At 33.4% G+C, this 23,902-nt stretch overlaps 2 protein-coding genes, 1 long non-coding RNA gene and 1 pseudogene across 6 annotated transcripts in view; 3 read left to right on the forward strand and 1 right to left on the reverse strand.

Moving 5' to 3' along the window:
• LOC140986062 (uncharacterized) overlaps positions 1-23,902 on the reverse strand; it is a 76,529-nt gene that overhangs the window by 33,287 nt on the left and 19,340 nt on the right. The gene's annotated exons all lie outside the window — the stretch shown is intronic.
• LOC140986111 (nuclear matrix constituent protein 1b-like) lies at positions 5,678-10,528 on the forward strand. 4 transcript variants are annotated; one of them, XM_073454115.1, is made up of 9 exons: positions 5,678-6,059; positions 6,450-6,659; positions 6,739-6,992; positions 7,062-7,332; positions 7,486-7,569; positions 7,966-9,467; positions 9,548-9,710; positions 10,028-10,091; positions 10,184-10,528. In XM_073454115.1, exons 1-8 carry the CDS (start codon positions 5,838-5,840, stop codon positions 10,085-10,087), a joined length of 2,766 nt encoding a protein of 921 aa, XP_073310216.1. In that variant the 5' UTR covers positions 5,678-5,837; the 3' UTR covers positions 10,088-10,091; positions 10,184-10,528. The 4 variants fall into 4 exon arrangements, with proteins under 4 accessions (XP_073310216.1, XP_073310214.1, XP_073310215.1 ...); XM_073454113.1 differs by having other exon boundaries at positions 5,679-6,059; positions 10,010-10,091; XM_073454114.1 differs by having other exon boundaries at positions 5,679-6,059; positions 10,010-10,076.
• On the forward strand, positions 11,712-14,690 carry LOC140986414 (uncharacterized). The gene is made up of 3 exons (XM_073454647.1): positions 11,712-11,853; positions 12,667-12,804; positions 12,896-14,690. The coding sequence occupies exons 2-3, from the start codon at positions 12,694-12,696 to the stop codon at positions 14,336-14,338; spliced, it is 1,554 nt and encodes a 517-aa protein (XP_073310748.1). The 5' UTR covers positions 11,712-11,853; positions 12,667-12,693; the 3' UTR covers positions 14,339-14,690.
• LOC140986720 (homeobox-leucine zipper protein HAT22-like) lies at positions 22,587-23,877 on the forward strand (annotated as a pseudogene).

Below are 23,902 nucleotides of genomic sequence, written 5' to 3' on the forward strand. Positions count from 1 at the left end.
CAATGCTGTCACTGATGAAGTACATGATGCTCTGCTATTATCCATGGAAAGCCCTGTTGATTCTTGGGTTATGGACTCGGGAGCTTCGTTTCATACCACTGGTGATCGCGATGTATTTGATAATTACATCGCTGGCGATTACGGAAAAGTTTTCCTGGCTGATGGAAAACCCTTGGAAATTGTTGGTATGGGTGATGTACGGATGAAGATGTCAAATGGATCTGTCTGGAAAATCAACAAAGTCAGACATGTACCAAAATTGACATGCAATCTGATCTCTGTGAGACAGCTCGATGATGAAGGCCATAATGTGACCTTCGGTGATGGTTCCTGGAAAGTGAACAAAGGAGCCATGATTGTTGCTCGAGGAAAGAAAACTGGAACACTGTATATGACTTCCAGTTGCAGAGACACATTAGCAGCTGTGGATGCTGGAGCCAATTTAAGTCTATGGCATTATAGACTTGGACACATGAGTGAGAAGGGAATGAAGATGTTGGTGTCAAAAGGAAAGCTACCAGAATTAAAGACTGTTGAACACCAACTATGTGAAAGCTGTATCTTTGGAAAGCAGAAGAAGGTGAACTTTTCAAAAGGCGGTAGAGAACCGAAAGCAGCAAAGTTGGAGCTGGTTCATACTGCTGTATGGGGACCATCTCCTGTGACATCCCTTGGAGGCTCGAGATACTATGTCACATTCATTGACGATTCGAGTAGAAAAGTTTGGGTTTATTTTCTGAAAAATAAATCTGATGTTTACGAGACCTTTAAAAGGTGGAAAGCCATGGTGGAAAATGAGACCAACTTGAAGGTGAAGTGCTTACGGTCTGACAATGGTGGAGAATATGAAGATGATGAGTTCAAGAAATATTGTGCACAGAACGGGATCAAGATGGAGAAAACCATTCCTGGTACACCTCAACAGAATGGTGTAGCTGAAAGGATGAACAGGACCTTGAATGAACGCGCAAGGAGCATGAGATTGCATTCTGGATTGCCAAAATCATTCTGGGCTGATGCTGTTAACACTGCAGCATATCTGATCAACAGAGGACCTTCGGTACCACTGGACTACAAAATACCCGAAGAGGTTTGGAGCGGCAAAGAAGTAAACCTTTCTTTCTTGAAAGTGTTTGGATGTCTATCCTATGTTCATATTGATTCAGCAAGCAGAACAAAACTTGATCCGAAATCAAAGAAGTGCTTCTTTATTGGTTATGGAGATAATGAGTTTGGTTATCGTTTCTGGGATGACCAAAATCGGAAGATCATTCGGAGCAGGGATGTAATCTTTAATGAGAAACTTCTGTACAAGGACAAGTCAGACATTGGAGCTGGAGATGAATGTCCTGAAGTCGAGAAGACTGATGAAGTGCCATTGACAAACATTCCTGTGAATGAATCGAAAACCAGTAACCAGGAAGATGAAGAAGAAACTGCACAAGATGATGACCCACAAACTCCGGTGATTGAACTCAGGAGATCTTTGAGAACCATTAGACCACCTGATAGATACTCCCCTGCACTTCACTATATTTTGCTGACAGACAAAGGTGAACCGGAGACTTATGAAGAGGCAATGCAAAATGATGATTCAACCAAGTGGGAGTTGGCCATGGAAGATGAGATGGATTCACTGTCATCCAATCAGACGTGGGAGTTGACAGAACTTCCGCAAGGCAAAAAGGCGTTACATAACAAGTGGGTGTACCGGTTAAAAGAAGAGCATGATGGTAGCAAGCGGTACAAGGCAAGACTTGTTGTAAAAGGCTTCCAACAACGGGAAGGAATTGATTACACCGAGATTTTCTCTCCGGTGGTTAAATTAACCACTATCAGGACTGTACTTGGACTAGTGGCGAAGGAAGACTTACATTTGGAGCAGTTGGATGTAAAGACTGCGTTTCTTCACGGTGACCTAGATGAAGAAATTTATATGAAGCAGCCACAGGGCTTTGAAGTACGGGGAAAAGAGAGAATGGTGTGCAAACTTCAGAAGAGCTTGTACGGTCTCAAACAAGCTCCAAGACAGTGGTACAAGAAGTTTGATGGATTCATGAGTGAAAATGGATTCCTAAGGTGTCAAGCTGATCACTGCTGTTATGTGAAAAAGTTTGACGGTTCTTATATCATACTACTGCTATATGTAGATGATATGCTGATAGCTGGAGCTTGTCTGGAAGAAATTGATAAACTCAAGAAAGATTTATCAAAGGAATTTGCCATGAAGGATTTGGGTGCTGCAAAGCAAATCCTTGGAATGAGGATCTTCAGAGACCGGGTGAATGGATTCTTGAAGTTATCTCAAGAAGAGTACGTGAAAAAGGTGGTTAGCAGATTTAATATGGATGAAGCTAAATCTGTGAGTACTCCTTTGGCTAGTCATTTCAAACTAACCAAAGCACAATCACCATCGACGGAGCAGGAGCAGGCTTATATGAATAAGGTTCCTTATGCTTCTGCTGTCGGAAGCCTCATGTATGCAATGGTGTGCACAAGACCAGACATAGCACATGCAGTGGGAGTTGTGAGCAGGTTTATGAGTAATCCAGGAAAGCAACACTGGGAAGCAGTTAAGTGGATTCTCAGGTATTTGAAAGGTACTGCTAGTTGTTCTTTATGCTTCAGGAGATCAAAATTTGGCTTACAGGGTTTTGTCGATGCCGATATGGGTGGTGACCTGGATGGCAGGAAAAGTACTACTGGATATGTGTTCACATTAGGTGGTACAGTTGTAAGCTGGGTGTCTAAGCTGCAAAAGATTGTTGCGCTTTCGACTACTGAGGCTGAATATGTTGCAGTTACAGAAGCTAGCAAGGAGATGATATGGTTGAAATCCTTTCTGGAGGAATTGGGTCAGAAGCTTGAAGATAGCACATTACACTGTGACAGTCAGAGTGCTATTCATTTAGCAAAAAATCCTGTTTATCATGCTAGGACAAAGCATATACAGGTTAGGTACCATTTCATCAGATCAGTGCTGGAAGATGGAGTCTTGATGCTGGAGAAGATTCCTGGAAGTAAAAATCCAGCCGATATGCTCACGAAGACGGTAACCATGGACAAACTGAAGTTGTGTTCAACTTCAGTTGGACTGCAAGTATAAATGGAGATATATGAGCTGCTGCACCGATGGTGTGAAGACATGATTGAAATCAAGTCTTCAAGTTGGAGAATTGTTAGGCAAGTGGAGGGACCCACGCAAATAAAATATTCAGAATATTTCATCCCACATCGGAAGGTTTAGAAAAACTGCAGGAAGAACTTAGTTATAAATAGAACTCGATTCCTTCATTTATTGTATCCCAAAATCAAATGCTTTTTAACTTTGATAAATAGAGAGTGCATAGAAAAAAAGAGTGTATTTTTTTCTTGAGTGCGGGAATTCTCTTGTGTGAGTTAGAGAAATTATTTTCTCGGTATACTCGGGTTGAGAGTGTGAGAAATATTGAGTGTATTGGTGTATACACTTGTTGTAATATTTCTTCCAGTTATAAAAGTTGCAGTGCTCCGTGGACGTAGCCTATATTGGGTGAACCACGTAAATCTTTGTGTTCTTGTTGGTTATTTTATTCCGCAAGTTTTGGGGTACTATTATCATCTTGGTCGACATCGCTTCGGTGTAATTCCCCAACACCTTGGCCTCATCATATTGCCTATATGATGTGGTAGTACAGCCGTACAGCTGTGGTTGTATTTGAAAATTAAAATTAAGATTAAAAACAAAAAAATTTATACCTGATCGTGTCAGATATAGCAGAGGGATGTTCGATTTGGATTTTGGTGTCATTTTTTTTTCAAAAATGTTCAATAAAAATATATAATTTTAATGTAAATAAGCATTAAAAGTTGGGAAAATATAATTTGGAATTATTGATAAAGGTAATTTGTTTTTCATACTGCGATATATAATATTATTAGCTATTATTTAGATCAGGTTGTAATAAAGTTAGTTTTCTCACGATAATAAATTTATTTTTAATATATTATTACATTTTATATCTAATTTTAATTGTTCATGTGTTTATGATTTTTGTTTTGAATTTTATAAATTATTTAATGTATAAAATAAGTTTTTTATATCCATTCTACATCCTAGAATTGGAAATTATTGTATTGCAATTCCTAGATCGTTGAGGCCTTTTCACATCAAAATAAAAACTTTACGTCTTTTTTTGGTATTTTTTTTTAACCTTTATAAACTTTTTTTTAAAAGAAAATGACATGCTCGAACATATTTTGTATAAATTCAAAGCATGAGAGATTTTTATGAATTGCATTATGCCATATACATCGTATATAGCATAAATTGTTGAGTATATTTACCCGATATTTTATAGATTTAACTATGTATATTTATAGATAATAATAATAATAACCTAATATGATAATTGTCAACACATTTTTTCATCTCACAATAAGATAATAAACAAAAAGAAAAAGGTATATTATTAATAAAATAAATAAATAAATCTATAATCTATACTATTATATTAAGTATGAGGTCCTAATAATAACCGCTCTATGAGGACACCAACTTTCTTTCCTGTTTTACCCTTTTTAATTTTTTTATATTTACTATTTACTATTTTATTATAGTTGAGCCCCTAATAATAACCGCTCTATGAGGACACCAACTTTCTTTCCTATTTTACCTTTTCTTATTTTTTATATTATATTTTTTTTTAACAAATAATATTATATTCACCGTCATAAGGAAACTGCTCACGTGAAAAATAATATTATTTCTTCTCCAAACTAGCCACTATGAAAAATAAACTCTCTTCTTTATGTTGTGACGTCATTATGTTGTAATATCATGAATATTTAATATATTAGCCACATGTATTCAGGACACACGCAACGCGTGTGCCACGGTTACTAGTATTATATTAAGTGTGAGTACATGATAATAACTACCTAGAGAGGACACCAACTTTTTTTTTTCAATTTTACCCTTATATGATATTAATATTACACTTTTGTTTTTTGTTTTTTTTGTTTTAATTTCAACACACACTTTTATTTTTATTTCAACAATTCAAATATCAATTTAGTCCCTTCATAATTTGTCAAATTTCACTTTAGTCCATCGATAATAATAAAAAAGATTGTACACACACGCATCGTGTGTGCATAATAACTAGTATTTATTATTCTTTCATTCCCTCTTTTTTTTCCTTCCTCTATGGAAAATCACACTTCGCGTTCTCTAAATCCTATACCGACTCAAGCATATGCTAAGCCATCTCACGTTTTTCTCGTTGTTCCAAAGATTTTTTTTTTTTTGGCTGCTTAATTTGGCTATATGAAATGGTTTGGTTGATGGTGGCAAGTGATTTTCAAATACTCGCGAGTTATTCGAGCAAAACTCAGAAATTACTCGAGATCGACTCGAGCTATTCGAACTCAGCTCGACCACCCAGTCTAAAACATATAATATCTTCTAAATTTGGGAAAGGTAATGCACTTGACCTAGTCATTATTGAAAAATAAAAGATTGACGAATGTGTAAGTAATCCTCGGTCAACTGCCATAAATAAATAGGTTTTATAATCTAATTATGGCAATAATTATTAACTTCTCCATTTAATATTACTTTGACAACCCACCCGATTCCACTTCCCCTTATTAAACCCGGAAACGGCGTCGAATATCGAGAGAGCATCATAAAAGGGAGAAATAAATGAAATGGTGGAACAAAAAGTAGGTAGTGGAGTCCACGCCTTTCTGAACTGCAGAATCACACCGAACTCAAATTCCAGCCATTCGAAGCAGAAATTTGAGAAAAAAGGGGATTTTTTGAAGCATTGCGATTACAGGGTTTCGATCAATTGATGGCTAGCTCGAGTTCTCAAACGGAGAAGTTAGCACTGACACCCAGGGCACCTGCCACCGTTGCACTTTCTCCGAATCCAGGTTCAGTTAGGGCTTTGAAAACCCCTTTGACCGATGAAGTTTTGTGGAAAAGGCTGAAAGAATCAGGCTTTGATGAAGATTCCATTAAACGGAGGGATAAAGCTGCGTTGATAGCATACATCGCAAAACTTGAAGCTGAGGTATAAATTAACGTTTTGAGTTTTCTTTCTTGTGTGTTTCCTGTGTTGTAATTTTTTGGAGTAGTTCTTTTTTTTTTAGTAATTCTCTCGATTTTCTGGAGTGGGTTTTAATTTTAGCATTTAAAAGATTCATTGGGTGGTTTTTGTTTTTGTTCGTTCTTCCTTGCTAGAGAATATTAAGAAAATGAGCGTTTGTTTCTTAGCGATTATTGCTAAGTTTATGCTTTGATTTTTGGTTTCAAGTATTACAGCGGGAAATATTTCATTAATTACTCACTGTATTGGATATTTTAATGTCTTATCTTTTCCGCGATTGTATTGGTGTAAATAAGTGTATTTACGCGTGTAGTATTTGTTAGCCATTGACGTTACCTGCACTGGCTTTTATAGTTATACGAACACCAACATCACATGGGCCTTCTCATTCTGGAGAGAAAGGAGTGGCTTTCAAAGTTCGAGGAAGCTAAATCTGTGGCCGAATCTACTGAACTGAAGTATAAGCGGTTACAGGCTTCTCATGTCTCTGATTTGGCAGGTGCCAAGAAGCGGGAAGATAGTCTGAGGAAGGCACTTGGAATTGAGAAAGAATGTCTTAAGAATGTAATTTTGTTATGATATATACTTTGCATAAGTATTTTAGATTCATCGCAATGTGTTCCTGACTCAATGTTTTCCTCAGATCGAGAAGACATTGCATGAGCTGCGGGCAGAATATGCAGAGGCGAAAGTTGCTGCAGAAAGTAAATATGCTGAGGCACAAAATATGGTGGAAGACGCTAATAATAAGTTGTTAGAGGTCGAGGAGAAACGGAGAGCAGCTGAATGTTTGGAATCAGAGGCTAGTCGCTACCATCGAATCGCTGAAAGGAAGTTGCATGAAGTTGAAGAACGTGAAGATGATCTAAGGAGGCGTATGACGACATTGAAGTCAGAGTAAGTTTTTATTTCATTTATTAACTTTCTGAAGTGGTTGATGATACCCGTTTTGTCATTATTATGAAGGCTTGATGTTAAAGAGAAAGACATCCAGCATGAGAGGCTATCCTTATCCGAAAGGCAGAAAGCTCAGCAACTTACACAAGAAAGACTACTTGAAGCGCAGGGCTTGCTAAACCAGAGGGAGGATTATGTCTTCACTAGAAGTCAAGAGTTGGAGAGATTTGAAAAAAAGATGGAGGATTTGAAGTCAAGCTTGGAGAAAGACCAAAGATCCCTGAATGAGGAAAAACTAGCCCTGGAATTGAGAACAAGTTCTTTGTCAGCAAGAGAGGAGGTTAACATATGATTTTCAATTTCTTTGGTTGCCAATAAGTCATTATGCTTATATATTTCATTATTAGTTCTCCTCTTTGTTTCCTGTATTGGTAAGTCTTGGATATAGGATTATTAACGCGGTAATTTATTTTAAAATTTTGCTTGGTTCTAGGCTGTGATCAGAAGAGAGTGTGATCTTCTCAAGAAGGAGGAAGATTTACTTCTGTTACAAGCTAAACTTTCCAGTAAAGAATCTGTAAGTAAACTGCTCTAAATGAAATAAGTCAGGATACAAACGGTCGAACTTATATATATATATATATATATATATATATATATATCAGTNTATATCAGTGTATCACTGTATGTATGTAATCATATCTGTGTATGTAGCATGAGCAGCAATTTTCTTGTGTATATAGGTGCTTCAAAAGTTACATGCAAAACATTCATTTTTGTTCATGTACCGATATCTGTGTATGCAGCATGAGCATCAATTTGCTTGTGCATATAGGTGCTTCAAAAGTTACATGCAAAACATTCATTTTAGTTCATGTACCGATTTAGGGATAAATAATTATTTTAGAAGGCGAATGCTATTCACCCTGGAACTTTCCGTCCCCTCCTCAATTTTCCCATTGGTACCTTGCAGGATAATGTTCAAGAAATAATTTCTAATCATGAAGCCGCTCTTCAGAAGAAGAACTCTGCTTTTGAGACAGAGTTAGTAAATAGACGCAAATTAATGGAAGATGAAATGAATGCGAAGAGACGTGCATGGGAGTTAAGAGAGTTAGATATGAAGCAAAGAGAGGAGTATATCTCGGAAAGAGAATTTGAACTGGATATTGAATCAAAACGTCTTCAAGAACGTGAAAAAGAAGTGGAGGAGAGGTCAAATTTAGTTGAAGAGAAAGAGAAGAATCTTTTCACTGCAGAAGAAGAGTTGGAATCGAAGAAACGCTCTCTCCAAGTCGAGAAAGAAGAGATCAGTCAGAAAATGATAGACCTGCAAAGGTCTTTGGATTCTCTGGAGAAGAAGAAAAAATTTATTAATGATGCAGAAGAGAAAGTGAAGGCGATGACAAGTGAAACAAATGAATTTATCGCACTTGAATTGAGACTCAAAGAAGAGATCGACATTGTAAGTGCTCAAAAGCAGGAAATTGATGCTGAGGCAGAACGCTTAAAAGAAGAGAAGGCGAAATTTGAAGCTGAGTGGGAGTCAATTGATGAGAAAAGAGAAGAGCTGGCAAGACAAGCTGAGCATATTGCTGAAGAGAAGTTAATCATCTCTAAATTTCTGAAGAATGAGCGTGATAGTTTGATAGCAGAGAGGACTGCAATGAGAGATCAATATAAACAAGATCTTGAGTCACTTTCCCGTGATCGCGAAGCATTTATGAGTGAACTTGAGCATGAACGCTCTGAGTGGTTCAGTAAGTTTCAGAAAGAACGTTCAGATTTCTTGCTCGATATGGAGTTGCAGAAAGAAGAGCTGGAGAATTGTGTTAGTAAAAGGCGTGAGGAAATTGAGAGCTATCTTAAAGAAAGAGAAATGGAGATCGAGGAAGATAAAAAGAAAGAACTCCAACATATTAATTCTCTCAAAGAAACTGTGCAAAAGGAACTAGAGCATGTTAACTCTGAAATGAAGAGACTGGATGCTGAAAGAAAGGAAATAAATCTGGATCGGGAGAAGAGGGACCAGGAATGGGCAGAGCTGAATAATTCTATAGACGAGCTTAAGGTGCAGAGAGAGAAGCTGGGGAAACAAAGGGAATTGCTACGTGCAGATAGAGAGGAGATTCTTGCTCAGATAGATAGTTTGAAAAAATTGGAAGATTTGAAAGACAGATTGGATAGTATTGCTGAAAAGGAGATGCACCTATCCACTTTGCAGGCAAATATTCAGAAATCTTCAAGCTTTTTGAATCCGCAAAATGAATTAGCTTTGGATCAAAACGATAACATTAGCAATGGTTTTGAACATGATATAACAAAGTCTCTGAAATCATCTTCACCTATCACTGCTTCTTTTTCGTGGCTGAAACGGTGTGCTGATAACTTACTGGAGCAAAGACCAAGTAACAAAAAGAGAAGGAAAGAGAAAGATGTGTCAACACAACTTGAACTAGAAGCTGCCACCCTATGGTACTCTCAGACCTATCAATTCATGTTGTTGATGCTGCATATTGATTCTCTATACAAGTTCATTTTTTCTTTTTGTGCAGTTTGAGTGAGAAATTAAGTGTGCCCCAGATTGATAACGTTGTGGTGCCATTTGATCAGACTCCCGTTGGTGAAGTCAAAACCAGTGTATGTATAGATAAAATCATTACTATTCAAGAAGTAACAACAACAGTTGCTGTTGAAAGAACCATAGGAGACTCTAAGGTAGTTTCCTGTTATTAGAGAATCGCCTTTTGTTGCGCACCAACAAATTTGGTCATATATAATATGCATTTGTGGATGATTTTTTACATGCAAGTTCATAGATATCTAGGTTTTTCTCTTCTTTTTTAAGTCATCTTTGATGTTATGTTGATGTGCTATCTTATTTGCTCGCTCATATTTCAAAAACAGAGATTTGCATTGCAACTACATTACGCTTTCACTGTTACGTTTTTGAATAGTTTTCCACTTCCTTTTCTTTGGTCAACATTTATGAGACAAAATGGCTGATTTTTCTGTAGGAAACTGCATCCCAACAGGACGATGAAAAAGCAGAGAACAATGGCTGCTTGGAAATATCAACTAATGGTAAGATTTGAAAGGGTGTCAGATATTAGTCTTAAATATAAATGTGTATATTAAATTTGTTTGATCATAATATTGGCGACAAAAATGATTATTCACATTTGGTGCAGGTTTTTGAAGCTGTTGGTTTGCAGACTTGCTGTGTTCTTTAGTTGTGGATCTTATCTTTTCTTATATACATACATAGGTCAAGAATGTAAATCATGTAGGCTTGTATGAGTACACATGGTGCGTAAATCCGCTGATTTCGTTGTTGTGTAGCATTTATGATAATGAGTTCGAGTTCTGGTTCTGGTTGTGGTTCGGATGTATGGTTACTGTTCAGTAGAATATGCTGCTTAGGGGGTCTTATTTTCTGTGTGTATCATTTGCTACTTTGGTTGTGGATTTTGAGGAAATACTAGAGGATGAATCTATGATTTGTTGGAAGCTGCACTGAGATTGTGCTGTGCAAATGAAGTTACCTTTGTGCATTCTTTTATGAAATTGAATTGAATATTGTGGCCTTGGTTGCCTGGGTAGTAAGTAATCAATGGAGTACAAGATGGCCACTCGCTCTCTTAAATTAAAACAAAATTTATATGCCTCATATTTCAATAATTAACGTTATTAATAAATTCATTTTTAAAGTCAAGCATGTTAATTTTTTTCATATAAGCTAACATTAAAAAATTAATAACTATTTTGAAATTAAGAAATACTTGACACATTTGCTGACATAATTGTATTTAAATTTGTAGAAGTATCTCATTTTTATTTTATTTTGTTGTTAGTTTTGTTAAAATCATTATTTTTATTATTCACTATTATTATTAATTTATTTCATATTATTTATTGTTGTTAGTATTAACAATATTGTTATTCTTAGGATATTCGTGGTTAATAATCATAATATATTGATTTATTTATTATATGTATATGTATTTTTTAAAAATTAAAGTTTTTTTTAAAAAATAATAGTGATTTTAGTAATTAAAATTTTTAATTTAGAAAATAAAAAACTAACAAAAAAGCCGGGGTTTGAGTCCGGTTATCACTTAATTTTCCAGGACCCCGTTTTATGACGTTAAATGTTTTGTTGATATTCTGGTTAATTTTTATTTATACTAGTTGTGGACCGTCTTTTTTTATTATTATTATCAATGAAGTGAAATTTGATAAATTATAGAGGGACTAAATTGATATTTGAATTGTTGAAATAAAATAAATAAAAATAAAAATGTGTGTTGAAATTTAAAAAAATAAAAACAAAAAACAAAAGTGTAATATTAGTATCATATAAAGGTAAAGTTGGAAAAAAATTTGGTGTTCTTTCTAAGTAGTTACTATCATGTCCTCAACTTTAATATGATACTAGTTACTCTACAAACGCGATGCGTGTATACAATTTTTTTTTATCATTATCGATGAACTAAAGTGAAATTTGACAAATTATGGAAGGACTAAATGATTGTTGAAATAAAAAAATAAAAATAAAAGTGTGTGTTGAAATTTAAAAAAAAACAAAAGTGTAATATTAGTATTATATAAGAGTAAAGTTGAAAGAAAAAATTAGTGTCTTTCTTATGCGGTTATTATCATGTCCACAAACTTTAATAAAATAAATAGAATTGATTATATTATTTATTTAATTAAAAAACCGCATGACAAACGTTACCAACGGGTAGAAACAGAAAAAAAGCCCCAATTTTCCTCATGGGTTTTCTTCCAAAAATTCAAGTTGGGAGCTCCATTTAAGCTTCGAATCAGTGTTTACTACGCTACCAGCTACAGTTTGGGGGTAAGATTCTTCGTTTTCTGAGGATCTAACTGAAAAACTTCATGGCTATGGATCCTTAGATCTTTAATCTAAACTTGTAAATTTAAACTATGACAATTTATGTTGATTTATCAAGAATCAAACTGAAAATGTAAGGAATGAAATAACAATTTTTTATGCCTAATTCTATTTTGAATTTTAAGCATTGTACCGGATCGCGTATTGAATCTTCATCTGATATTGTTCATTTTCGATTAACGGAAATATGAGATATGCCGATATTAATTGAGGATTTTTACTTTGAATTCTGAATTTCCAAGCCAGGTTATGCCAATAATTGAAGGACGATGTTCGTTTTATCTCACCCAAGAATTAGGTGGTTTGATGGTTCACGGTTTGAAGATGCCATGTTAAGAATGATTCACAATTTTATGCTCTGTCCCTAGAATTAAGAAGGAAACTTCAAAGTTTCCGTTATCCTTGTTATTTCTAATTATAATATGGAATTAAAGAATCATTGTAATTTAGAATTACCTTCTCTATATCATTACACATTTCTTGATTGCTGAAATATATATTGTTTGATTGCATAGTTGCAGCCCCTGTTTTCTATTTCTTTACCATTCTTTTGCTACACAATCTAGGGTAATTTGTTAAGCCTTTGTTTATGGAAAAGATGAAAATAGGGTAACATACTATGTTCTTTATGTAATGTTACTTGTCAAGTTGAAATCTGTTGTATGAATTTCATTGTTGTATTGATGCGTAAAATATATCTTGAATTTCCCGTGTTTAAGGATTGGATTTACCTCTTTATTATTATTTTTCTTCCAGTTTGATCGATTAGCCGTAAACATAGAGATGAACGAGCAAGCTGCAATGATGAATCAACAGCAGCAGCAATTGATGAACATGAATCAGAACTTGATCAGTATGAATCAAATGAATCCGCACCACCAGCCTCAGCCACAGGTAATTGTGTTTAATATTGAGTAAACCCTTTGCAAATCCTCCATTTATTTCTAATTTGGGTAATCTGATTGGTTACACGTCTTGTCGGCAGATGGCTCTGATGAACCGGAGTTATGGCTTGTGGGCTCCTCCGTCACAGTTCCATAACCCTAATCCTGGTGCGATGCAACCGCCTCATTCTACCTTTAACAAAGCATTGGGGCCAAGGAGTAGTTGGAAGGGCAAAAAGGTAGACAACAGGAGAAAGGAGCAGCAGAAGTCCTTAAAGGCTGGCTCTAATGCTGGTGGAATTGGTGGAGGCATCAACGCCATTAGCGGTGGTGGTGTCGGGAGTTCGAATTTTAATAACTACAAGCCTCCTACTTTGAATGAGTTGCAGTATCAGAATCAATTAAAGACCCGGAAATTCTTCCCAAAGAAGAAGTATAATAAGAACTATACCACACATATGAATGTGGGTGGTGCTAACAACAATAATAGCAGATCTGCTCCATTTGCTCCTAGGAATACTACTTCCTTTTTAATTAGAGCAAAGAAGAGTGGCGGTATCGCTTCCTTAGTTTCTCCATGTCCAGTGACACCTGCAGTTTTGCCTACTCCTACATTCTCTCCATCCAGGGAGGTTTTGGTGGATATGGCTAAGGAAGAATGGGGTGTTGATGGATATGGGTCAATGAAGGGGTTGATTAGGTTAAGATCGCCTGGGCATGAAATCGAGGCTCATGAGGATGAGGAGGAAGATGAAGGATGTTCCAGCGAGAGTGATGTGGAGGAGCACGTCGAGGTGGAGAGGAGATTGGATCATGACTTGAGCCGTTTCGAGATGATATATAATCCAAACAGTGTTGGTGGGATGGAGTATCATAATGTGCTGGAGAATCGAGTGGATGATCAGGATACCCATATTGCTCAATTGGAGGAGGAGAATCTGATTTTGAAGGAAAGATTATTCTTGATGGAGAGGGAGTTGGGTGATTTGAGAAGGCGGATGCGGCGTCTAGAATGGAGGGGAAACAGAGGTGATGAGATTAATGAGGAGGTAGTAGAGAACGAATCTGAAAATGAAAATGAGAACGAGACCCATGGTGAAGAAGCTCATTCGATGGAGGACAATGATGAAGATTTCATTGAAGAGAATGTTCAGGGAGATGGATCTTTCACAGGGAAAGGAGACGATCACCATAGCGCCAAAGGTTTTGAAGTAGCTGCAAGTGCAGAGAAGAATCCCGTATTAAATCTTGAAGATAAAGAACTCCTTGGAGGTGATAAGAATGATAAACTAGCATATACTGAAGGGAAAGAAACAATTAAGAATGATGAGTTTAGGGAAGCAAATAAGACGGACAAAACTTTTGAAGTTGCTCAAGGTACAGAAGCGGAAAATAAAGATGAAAACGTGATTGTACATGAAGAAGTAAAGGCACATGAGAACGTTAATGCTGGATCTTCTGACCGTTTGGCACCAGATGCTTGTAGGGAAAATGATGGAGCTGCAAAAGATAGTGAGGTTGCAGAGAAGGTTGCTGCAAATTGATGTATGACAGAGGTTAATGAAATCTCAGAGAAGAGCATTGTTCTTTTTTAATAATTGTCTTCTCTCTAAGTTCTTACTTTCCGTAATACATTCACATTCAACTCGGTTCAGTTGAATATGAATGTGTAGATAATATCATTAGATAATCCTTGTCAGCGGGTATGTCTTGGACAAAGACAAGTCAGAGCGGAGATTCGGCATGGTGGTTATGTTCTTGGTTTTCCTTTCTCGGTGTGAAAACTGATCATGTTTCTCTCAGTGCTTGTTTCCTTGTTTCTCTACGTGTGTTTTCAACCTTTCCTCGCATGACTGTGATGTTCTCCTTCATAATAAAACTTGTGAGTTTCAAGTATTTGATTGTCTGTTCTGTTCCCTCCAGCTACATTGATTGTGAACATGCCATTAGCACAGAACATTAAACTATACATTTCCAAAGTTTTTGAAGCACTGATATAAAAAAAAAAAAGGTTGACATTTTACAACTTCAGTATATAATTTATTATTATTTTCAAATTGATAGTCTCTTCAACCTCCAAATACATGAAGTTGGAATGCAGATTCAAACCATTGTAGTGTTAAATTTATAGTTTGTGTTATATTTTTAGTGTTGCTTCTTCACAAAATTCAAGTCAAACCACGTATTCGTTGTTGCTCACTCAATCAACAACCATGGCTGATAACTCTTTACATTTTCCATTAAAAAGATGGAAAATTATGATACAAACAAATCCTAGCAAGGCCAGTATGTCTTTACAACTTTAAGTATAAAAAACCAAGTTCCTCTTCAAATCGATAGTCTCTTAAACCTCAAAATACATTGAGGTTGTGTTGGGATTGATATATTTCAAGTTAACTCAATAACATATGCATTTGAAATTCATTCTACTTTGTGTAACTAATGTGTAAATAATTAAGATATAAATTTAAGATTTTATCTACTGTTTCATTCTTAATCCATGGATTTCAAATTCATCAATCCAAATACAACCTAAAATTTGTAGTGTTAATATGGATTCAAATTTTAAAGGAAAGAAGAAGAGTCGATAGATTCTTTAAGAAAATATGACATTTATTACGTAGAATGAATGATCTTTTAATAAAAACTCCAAAATTTTAGAGATTTCATAAGCTCGGAAAGATTTAAAATAATCAATTGAGATTGTTTTTCAACACCTCCGATTTATATTTCCGTCATCTTAACCCATCCGATATTAAAATTTCTGATTTCAAAAATCTTGAATAATTAATCTAGCTCTTTCACCAATTAAAACACGTGATTACGGTCGTCTTTTTTCCCTTTATTTCCCAACCTCTCAAACTATTATAACTAACGTAATAGGCTAGGGCTCAATCAAAAGCCACATTTAGAACATAATCATGCATACAAGCATTTCCATAGAATTGATTCCAATCGAAATCTTTGATTGGATATCACAATTTTCTCACACGTCAATTTTGAAAATTTGTGGCACAATAAGTCGGTTTGATCATTGTCTCGACGGGTTTCTCACATAAAATATATTTTGAAAATTTAAATTAATTTTCAAGTCAAGAATAAGAATTTTGCTCAAATTAAAAAAATTCAATAAATTTTTATCTAAATAAAAAAACATATAATTTATTTTGTATATTATCAATTTATTTATTTAAAATTACATAGATAATAATCTTTTCAAGAAAGGTATAATCTATTTAATCTATCTAATATATTAAAAACTATGTACAAATCAAAATTTTAACCACATTATTTTTTACTTCTAAAATATAATATACAAACATGCTTAATTTAAAATAAATACTAATTGTATACATTTTGTGTGCTAAAGGGAAAAATAGACTTTTTAGTTAAATTTCATCGAAAATGAGCCCAAATTCGGTCTATATGTACAATTAGAACAAAAATTGTTGTACCAATTTGTTATTTAATCAATAATTCGTGTATCAAATTATTTTTACTCATATAAATTTAATATTTGCTCAATAACTTGTTTTTTTTAAAAAATTTTAGTTTTTTTTGTTAGAGCGCTGATTGTGGTGATTAGACATATAATTAATATATGATATCAAATCAGCAATATGATGTCAACGAAAATGACAAAAAATAAAAATTAATCAAATTATTTGACTATAACCAAACTTATATTACCAAACTTATATTAACTAAATGGGGAAAATAAAAATTTAGATCAACTTAGAGGAACCATACATGAATACATAGTGGTTTAGATTTTCACTAAGAAAGTATAAATAAAAGTGAAACCAAAGGGTGAAATAGGGTGGAAAAGTGTGTTGGATTTCATGGGAATAAGGATAGGTATTTTCTACTCTCTCTCTTTCTTTTTTTCCTAATCCCACAAAAGAGTCTTCCAAAGCTATGATGAAATGATTTGTCAGATTCTTTTATTTTATAAAAATAAAAATTTGTATCTTATATTTAATTCAATTAGGTAAAATTTAATACAATTGAATATAGAAGTTATTATTCTAGTTAGGTATAATATAATAAGCTAATAAATTTATTAGTCTACATTACATATTTTTGTGAATGATATTTATTTGAAAAAAAAATTTCTTTATCATTTCTAAAATTATAAATAATGATCATTTTAAAACTAAAGGGTAAGAATAGAGGATAGAAAGTGATAGGGTGGTAGTGCCAAAAGACTTTGCTTTAATGAAAGTCATTGCTAGAATGATAAGCCCTTTTACCCATTGAGGTTAAAAGATATCTTGTACTTTGCTATTGGCACCATCAAAGTTCTATTTCCATGTAAATGACATATAACAATCCTTCTCTTCATTCATACCATCCTTATATTATTTGAGAAAATAAAATGTGTTAATATTGCCACTTAGGCGTCTTGATGAAATTAATATGAGTACTGATAATTGTGTTGTAGTACTACTTTATATCAGACACGTTTCACTGTTTTTTATGATATAAAAATTCGCAGTTGCTATCGTTCGATGTGTACTGGGTAAATTCTCGAAATAACGCAATAGTCTACAAAACATGATAGTGAAGCAAACCATAGTGGACAAGCTCTATTCGACAGGGTCACCCGACTGATGAACATCGATAGGACTTGGCATTGGGCAATGTTGGCTGGCTGAGCGGAAAAACAAGAACTACCAATGGACGCCACAAAACCTTATCCTCTCATAAATATAGTTTGCCAATTAATCATTGGGCAATTTGGCAATAACTCTTAATTCTCAAATTTCAATTTATCCCAACTCCATAGCCCCAAAAATTTTTGTTTGACATCCCTATTCACTTAAATATTTTCAAAATTATCTTTTAGCTCCTTGAATTTTGTATGCGGCATTTTTGTACCTATTGAACCTGTTCTTAAAGACATGTAGCTTAAAGACATATAGTTACACAAGGTTTCCAGCATATATACTATAATTTAGATGATTTTTTTACATAGTTCATCATACTTCCGTATAATAAACTAAAAATTGTACTTCTTTGACCGGAGTGCATTCGGGTTATATCCACTGAATTTTATAGATTGTTCCTCACAGTTTATCATTTTTTATTCGTCGGTTAAAGGTTTTGACATTACCTTGGTCTTCCCTATTTGGTGTAATAAAGGTTTAGTACCAAATGATTGTTGTAACCTTCCTTTCGATATTCTTTTATTAGAACTTATTTGTTGTTCTATTGTTTGAATTTTTTTTTGGAATATAATTTAATGTTCCTAGAATTTCTTCTTGTTTTTCAACGATTTCTTCAATTTTATGTGGTATATAGTACATTTGATTAATATAGTTTTGTAACGTTTTCTGGATCTCTCTAAGATCTCTGAAGAGTTTAGATGAATTCGATACTATTTCTAAGAACCTATTATTTTTAATTATAAGATTATCTTATGACTCTTATGTGTTCATCTTTGTTCCTGACGTCTAACCTAAGTCAACTCTTCTCGTAAATATTTCAAAGTATTGAAACAAGTCATGTAAATATTAGTCTCGAACATATGTTTGGATCCATAATTTTGACAAAATCTCTTGCTCAAACATTTAATTACACAATAATAATAGTATTGTATTTTTGAAATAATTTTACACGACTCTGATACCATTTTTGGCTCAGTAAAAAAATAAAAATATTTTTGACATTATTAGGGAGTTTAAACAAAAATTTTATGCTATAAAAAATAAATAACAACTTATACTTTGATTTAGATATTTATATATAATTTTCCGTTAATCATTTAACTTAGAATAGAAGTTACCAAAACGCAATCCATGATCAATACCAAATCATTGGCGGGTCCCTTTTGTCTGATCAAATAAATTTTAAAAGTACAATACCTTAGCAAAAATTTGATTATTGTTCGAATAACTAAACTGTTTCAAGATTTAAAATTAATTTATTTTCGAAGTTGATGACGTGTCCACTAGATTTAATGTTTATTACTATTATTATAATATTTTTCAATTTAAGTTCATGTTAAATTTTATTTTTGTTGACTCTAATATTTAGTTATGATCGATCTAAAAAGTAAGGAACTCGAACCTGAATGTTAATTCGAATCCATATCAATTTATTTATGGATTCAAATATGAGATCAACTGTGTCGGATCAAATTCAATTGCATACTGATTCGGCTAAATAAACTCAAATTTAAATATCAAATTTGATATATATTGTTTTCAACTTGTTTACACATTTGAACCTCGACAATTAATATTAGGAAAAAACATTGTTTATTTTTCAAAAGATAAAAACTTGTGTGAGACGGTCTCACGAGTCGATTTTGTTAGATGAATCTCTTATTTGGGTCATCCATGAAAAAATATTATTTTTTATGCTAAGAGTATTACTTTTTATTGTGAATATTGATAGGGTTGTCCCGTCTCACAGATAAAGATTCGTAAGACCGTCTCATTAGATACCTACTCTTTTCAAAAAATTAAATTAAATTTGTGAGTGTTTACACTGAATCTATATTAAGAGAAGATTTCATATGATATAGTCTTATGGATCTATATCCGTGAAACATGTCGGCATGATCCATACCTGTAATAAAAAGTAATACTTTTGACATCAAAAATAATATTTTTTCATGAGTCGATTCGGGTCAAGTCGGATCGGAGATCCGTCTAAAAAAATTGACGTGTGAGACAATTACGAGTTTTTGCCTTATATTAATGACTGACCTAATTTCTCGGTTTTTCTAAATAATCCATCACTAATATTATTTAGAAACTGAATTAGGGACCATCTACTTTAGAACACTTTTGTGACCATTGTGGACGTTGGCGAAAAAAGAGTTGTGATGATGCAAGTGCAAACGCACAATTCTTTTAGACCCCTTTTGATTTTATCAAACAAGTGTGTGTGTGTCTATGTACGTGTGTATATAATTTTGATATGTTGCACAATCATATTGCACACTTATGTGAGTATCGTTGATGCGACACTCACCTATTAGATGCACAATTTTGATATGTTTCATCACATCCAATAGATGAGTTACATATAATTGGTCGACACGATGTAGATATAGTGGGTGGCTAGTATATAAAAAATATGTGGGCACGAGGGTGGACACTTTCATATGACTAGATAAAGAAAAACAAAAAAACAAAAATATCCAAAACTTAAATGTATTTAATCTTAATTTATCATTAGTTTGGTATAAAGTTAGGTTTGATAAATATGTGAAATTTTGATGATGTAACACAAAATGAGAATGTGCATATTGTTTGTGACCTTGAATCAACAAACCTAACTTTTAATGACCAAATCCGACCATGCATTTATAATTTGGTATGTGATCACTGCCCAGTAGAATGACAATACTCCCCCACTTTCCTATTCCACAAAAATACTCATCATTCTTTATTCATATATTATATAATTTCATAATCCAATTATTTGTGCATCTATTTATATCATTCAAGAAGATAGATAATGGATTAAATAGAAAAAAAATACAAAAAAAATATAAAACAGTCTCACTCTCATTCGTCAATTTTATGATAAAGATATTCAATCAATTCCGATTCATGAAAAAATATTATTTATAACTTTCAAAAAGCAGAATGAAAAATTTGAAATTTGTTGTACAAAACAATTATATGACCCAATTTTTACTTTAAAAAATTCCTTTTAAGGATGATAATTTTTTGAGGTTAATGGGTTGGGAGATGACAAGACAAAAACAAGTTGGTGTTGTATGCGTCTCCCAGCTATTCATTATTTACAATGATTCTAGTTGACATGTTAAAAGGAGGTGGGGAAATGGAATGAAATTAAAGGGGATTCTTTCTTTTAGTTTCCTCCTTGTTGGGCACAATAATATATAATAATAATAATAATAATAATAATAATAATATTATTATTATTATTATTATATAATTGGAGATTAATTACAAGTAAAGTGGGGTTCAAATTTTTTATTTGTTTTTTTGTAGTATAAATTAGGGTCTATTTCGATACAAAATCTTTTAACTTTAAAAAGTAGTGTGTTTTAAATGGTTTTTTTAAGAATTATAAAACAATTTTATGTTTGGTTGCGACGATGATTAAAAAAAAAATTTGTTTCATTGGTAAAGAGAAATTGAAATATATAGAAGCCTAAAAAATCAGATTTATGAATTCTCTAGGTTTGTTTTATGGAAGTATTTTAAAATAATAATAATAATAATAAAAGTTTAAAATATTTATTAACAAGAAAAATTTCCAGAAAGTAGTAGCTCGCTTGTAAACGGTTAATAAATAATATTTTTTTATTCGTGATATTGTCGCCTAAAAGTTTTACGTCTAAAAATATATATTTTTTTTTATAAAAAAAAAGGTTAGATTCTCCGTAAAAAAAGGCTACATGTCTCTCTATTTAAATTCTTATGTATTCTCTGCTGATCATCCATAATATGCCTAATCTCTTAAGCTTAATCAATTAAAATAAGTTTAAAAATAACTCGATAATACAAATATTATTATTTTAATAAAACAATTAAACAACTTAATTATCAATAACAACAATATTAATGAAGTTTTTCATTTTAAAAAAAGGAAAATCATTTCCTATATCTTACGTACTTTTTCCAAATGGTATTGTTGTATGGTCCAACAAAATACTGATATCTAGCGTTGTTAATTGCCTAATTACCTTTCACTCATAAATATAATCATCATTATTATCTAAAAATTAACAATATAAACAAATTGGCCGAAATTTAGTTGTAAATATTTTCAATGTTTTTTTAATAAAAAAAATAGCCCCCTCTTATTTGATGCTATTACCCATTTGAAGAAGAAAATATCACTTATCGTTTTGAATTTATTTAAATAATTATTATTTTATATACAAAATATAAGTTTCTTAGTAATGATTTTACACACTTAATTTGGATAGTAAAATATTAAAAAAAAATGGCAAAAACTTGTGTGAGACGGTCTCACGAGTCGTATTTGTGAGACGGATCTCTTATTTGGGTCATCCATGAAAAAGTGTTGCTTTTTATGCTAAGAGTATTACTTTTTATTATGAATATGAGTATGGTTGACCCGTCTCACAGATTAAGATCCATGAGACGATCTCATACGAAACCCACTCTAAAAAAATTTAGATTCTTAAAACACCTTCCAACCATCTAACTACATGTAACACTTTGTTTTTTTTTTTTTAAACATTTTCCCCTCTTAGCATTTCAATTTTAAAAAGTCATGCAATCACAACCTTAATGATAGTCAATGGAACCCTATTCACACAACTCTCAACTCTTTGAAGTGGAGTACGTGCCTCCTCATGTGTCGAACCCAAAACTTTTGTTCAGAATATAAGACAAAAACTTGTGTGAGACGATCTCACGGATTGTATTTTGTGAGACGGATCTCTTATTTTGGTCATCCATGAAAAAGTATTATTTTTTATACTAAGAATATTACTTTTTATTGTGAATATAGGTAGGGTTAACCCGTCTAACAGATAAAGATTCGTGAAACTGTCTCACAAAATATCTACTCAGACCATAAATACTTGTATTATATTAAATAGACCTGCTACCAATTGTACTACTCATTAAAACAACTATTCACTCAAATTTTATCGGAACTGATTCGATAGGGCTAATTAGACCGCAACATCAAGAAAATTGTGCTACTCTGACAAATAATTTTCGTTCAAATCCCTAACATAAAATCTAAATTAGTAAATTATTTGATCACAGCATATAAATATTATTTCGTTATTACTTTATAATCCCCGCATGCATAACTTGGGGGAAAAAGCGCAGCTTCTTTCGATATATATATCATCAGACGCCATTCTTCAAACACAGAACTCCAAAATTTCCACGAAAAAAGCCTCCAATCTTAATTGAAAAAACAGAAATGGGTTTCGACGAATCATACAAAACACGTCTTGTTTTAGGACTGGGAATCCCATCTTCAGGAGAAGCAAAAAATTCAAGAAAACCACCTGCAGACCAAGGTGATATCGATCGTTTCTGGAAATTTTCCGAGCCGTCGTTGACTCTGAGCTTGTGTGGTGGAACCCAGGATCAGACTAATGTCGCTAAAAGGTCAGATTTTGATGATTTCAACAGGGTTTTTAAGGATCGTGAGACTGATTATTTGTTCAGACAAGATAGTACTGGTACTGCTTCGTCTTTGTCCAACTTGAGTGTGAAGAGGGAAAGAGAACATGGCAGCTGCGAAGAGGTTGAAATACAGAAAGTTTCTTGTGGAGAAGATGATGGGTTTGGTGAAAGGAAGAAGCTTAGACTCAATAAGATTCAGTCTGCTCGTTTGGAGGAAAGCTTCAAGCGCCACAGCACTCTTAATCCAGTATAGTTTTTTCTCCTTTAATTTTCTTACCACACCGTGATTTTAATCTAGTCTACTTTAAAGATTATTTCGATTAATGTGAAATTTTTGAAATGTTATATACAATAACTTTTTGTTCAATACTCATTTATCAGAAGCAGAAGCAAGATTTGGCGAGGGAGTTGAAGCTGAGACCTCGACAGGTTGAAGTGTGGTTCCAAAACAGAAGAGCCAGGTTTCATATTCGTATCCTTAATTGTATAATAATCATTCAATAATATCGAAGTTGTAGTACGGATCGGTTTTCAGACAGAATTTTCAATCTTAAACTTTATTTGAAACAAAAATATGATATCAAAAACTTCTATTGGTACATTTTTGCAGGACAAAGTTGAAGCAAATGGAATTAGACTGTGAATTCTTGAGAAAATTCTGCGACAGGCTGACTGATGAGAACCGGCGGCTGCACAAGGAGCTTAAGGAGTTAAAAACCCTGAAATCAGCACAGCCGTTTGACTATGTGCCCGTCGTGTGAGAGGATCCACGGCGGCAACGGCTGTGTAGCAGAAAGCGCGGCGAAGAGCTCTAATAAGATAAGCTTCAATGCAGCACTTGTATAATCCCTTTACCCATCAGCAGCCGCTAAATGCTAATCATTTATTCTAATTAATCAAAATATTATATTTTATTTTGAAAATTGACAAGTTATTCAACCTCAAAGTACATGGAGGTGGTACACTGGCTCAAATTACTTTAGAGTATGATATTATATTAAA

This window comes from Primulina huaijiensis, chromosome 10, assembly GCF_012295235.1.
Source record: "Primulina huaijiensis isolate GDHJ02 chromosome 10, ASM1229523v2, whole genome shotgun sequence".
NCBI classification, from domain to species: domain Eukaryota; kingdom Viridiplantae; phylum Streptophyta; class Magnoliopsida; order Lamiales; family Gesneriaceae; genus Primulina; species Primulina huaijiensis.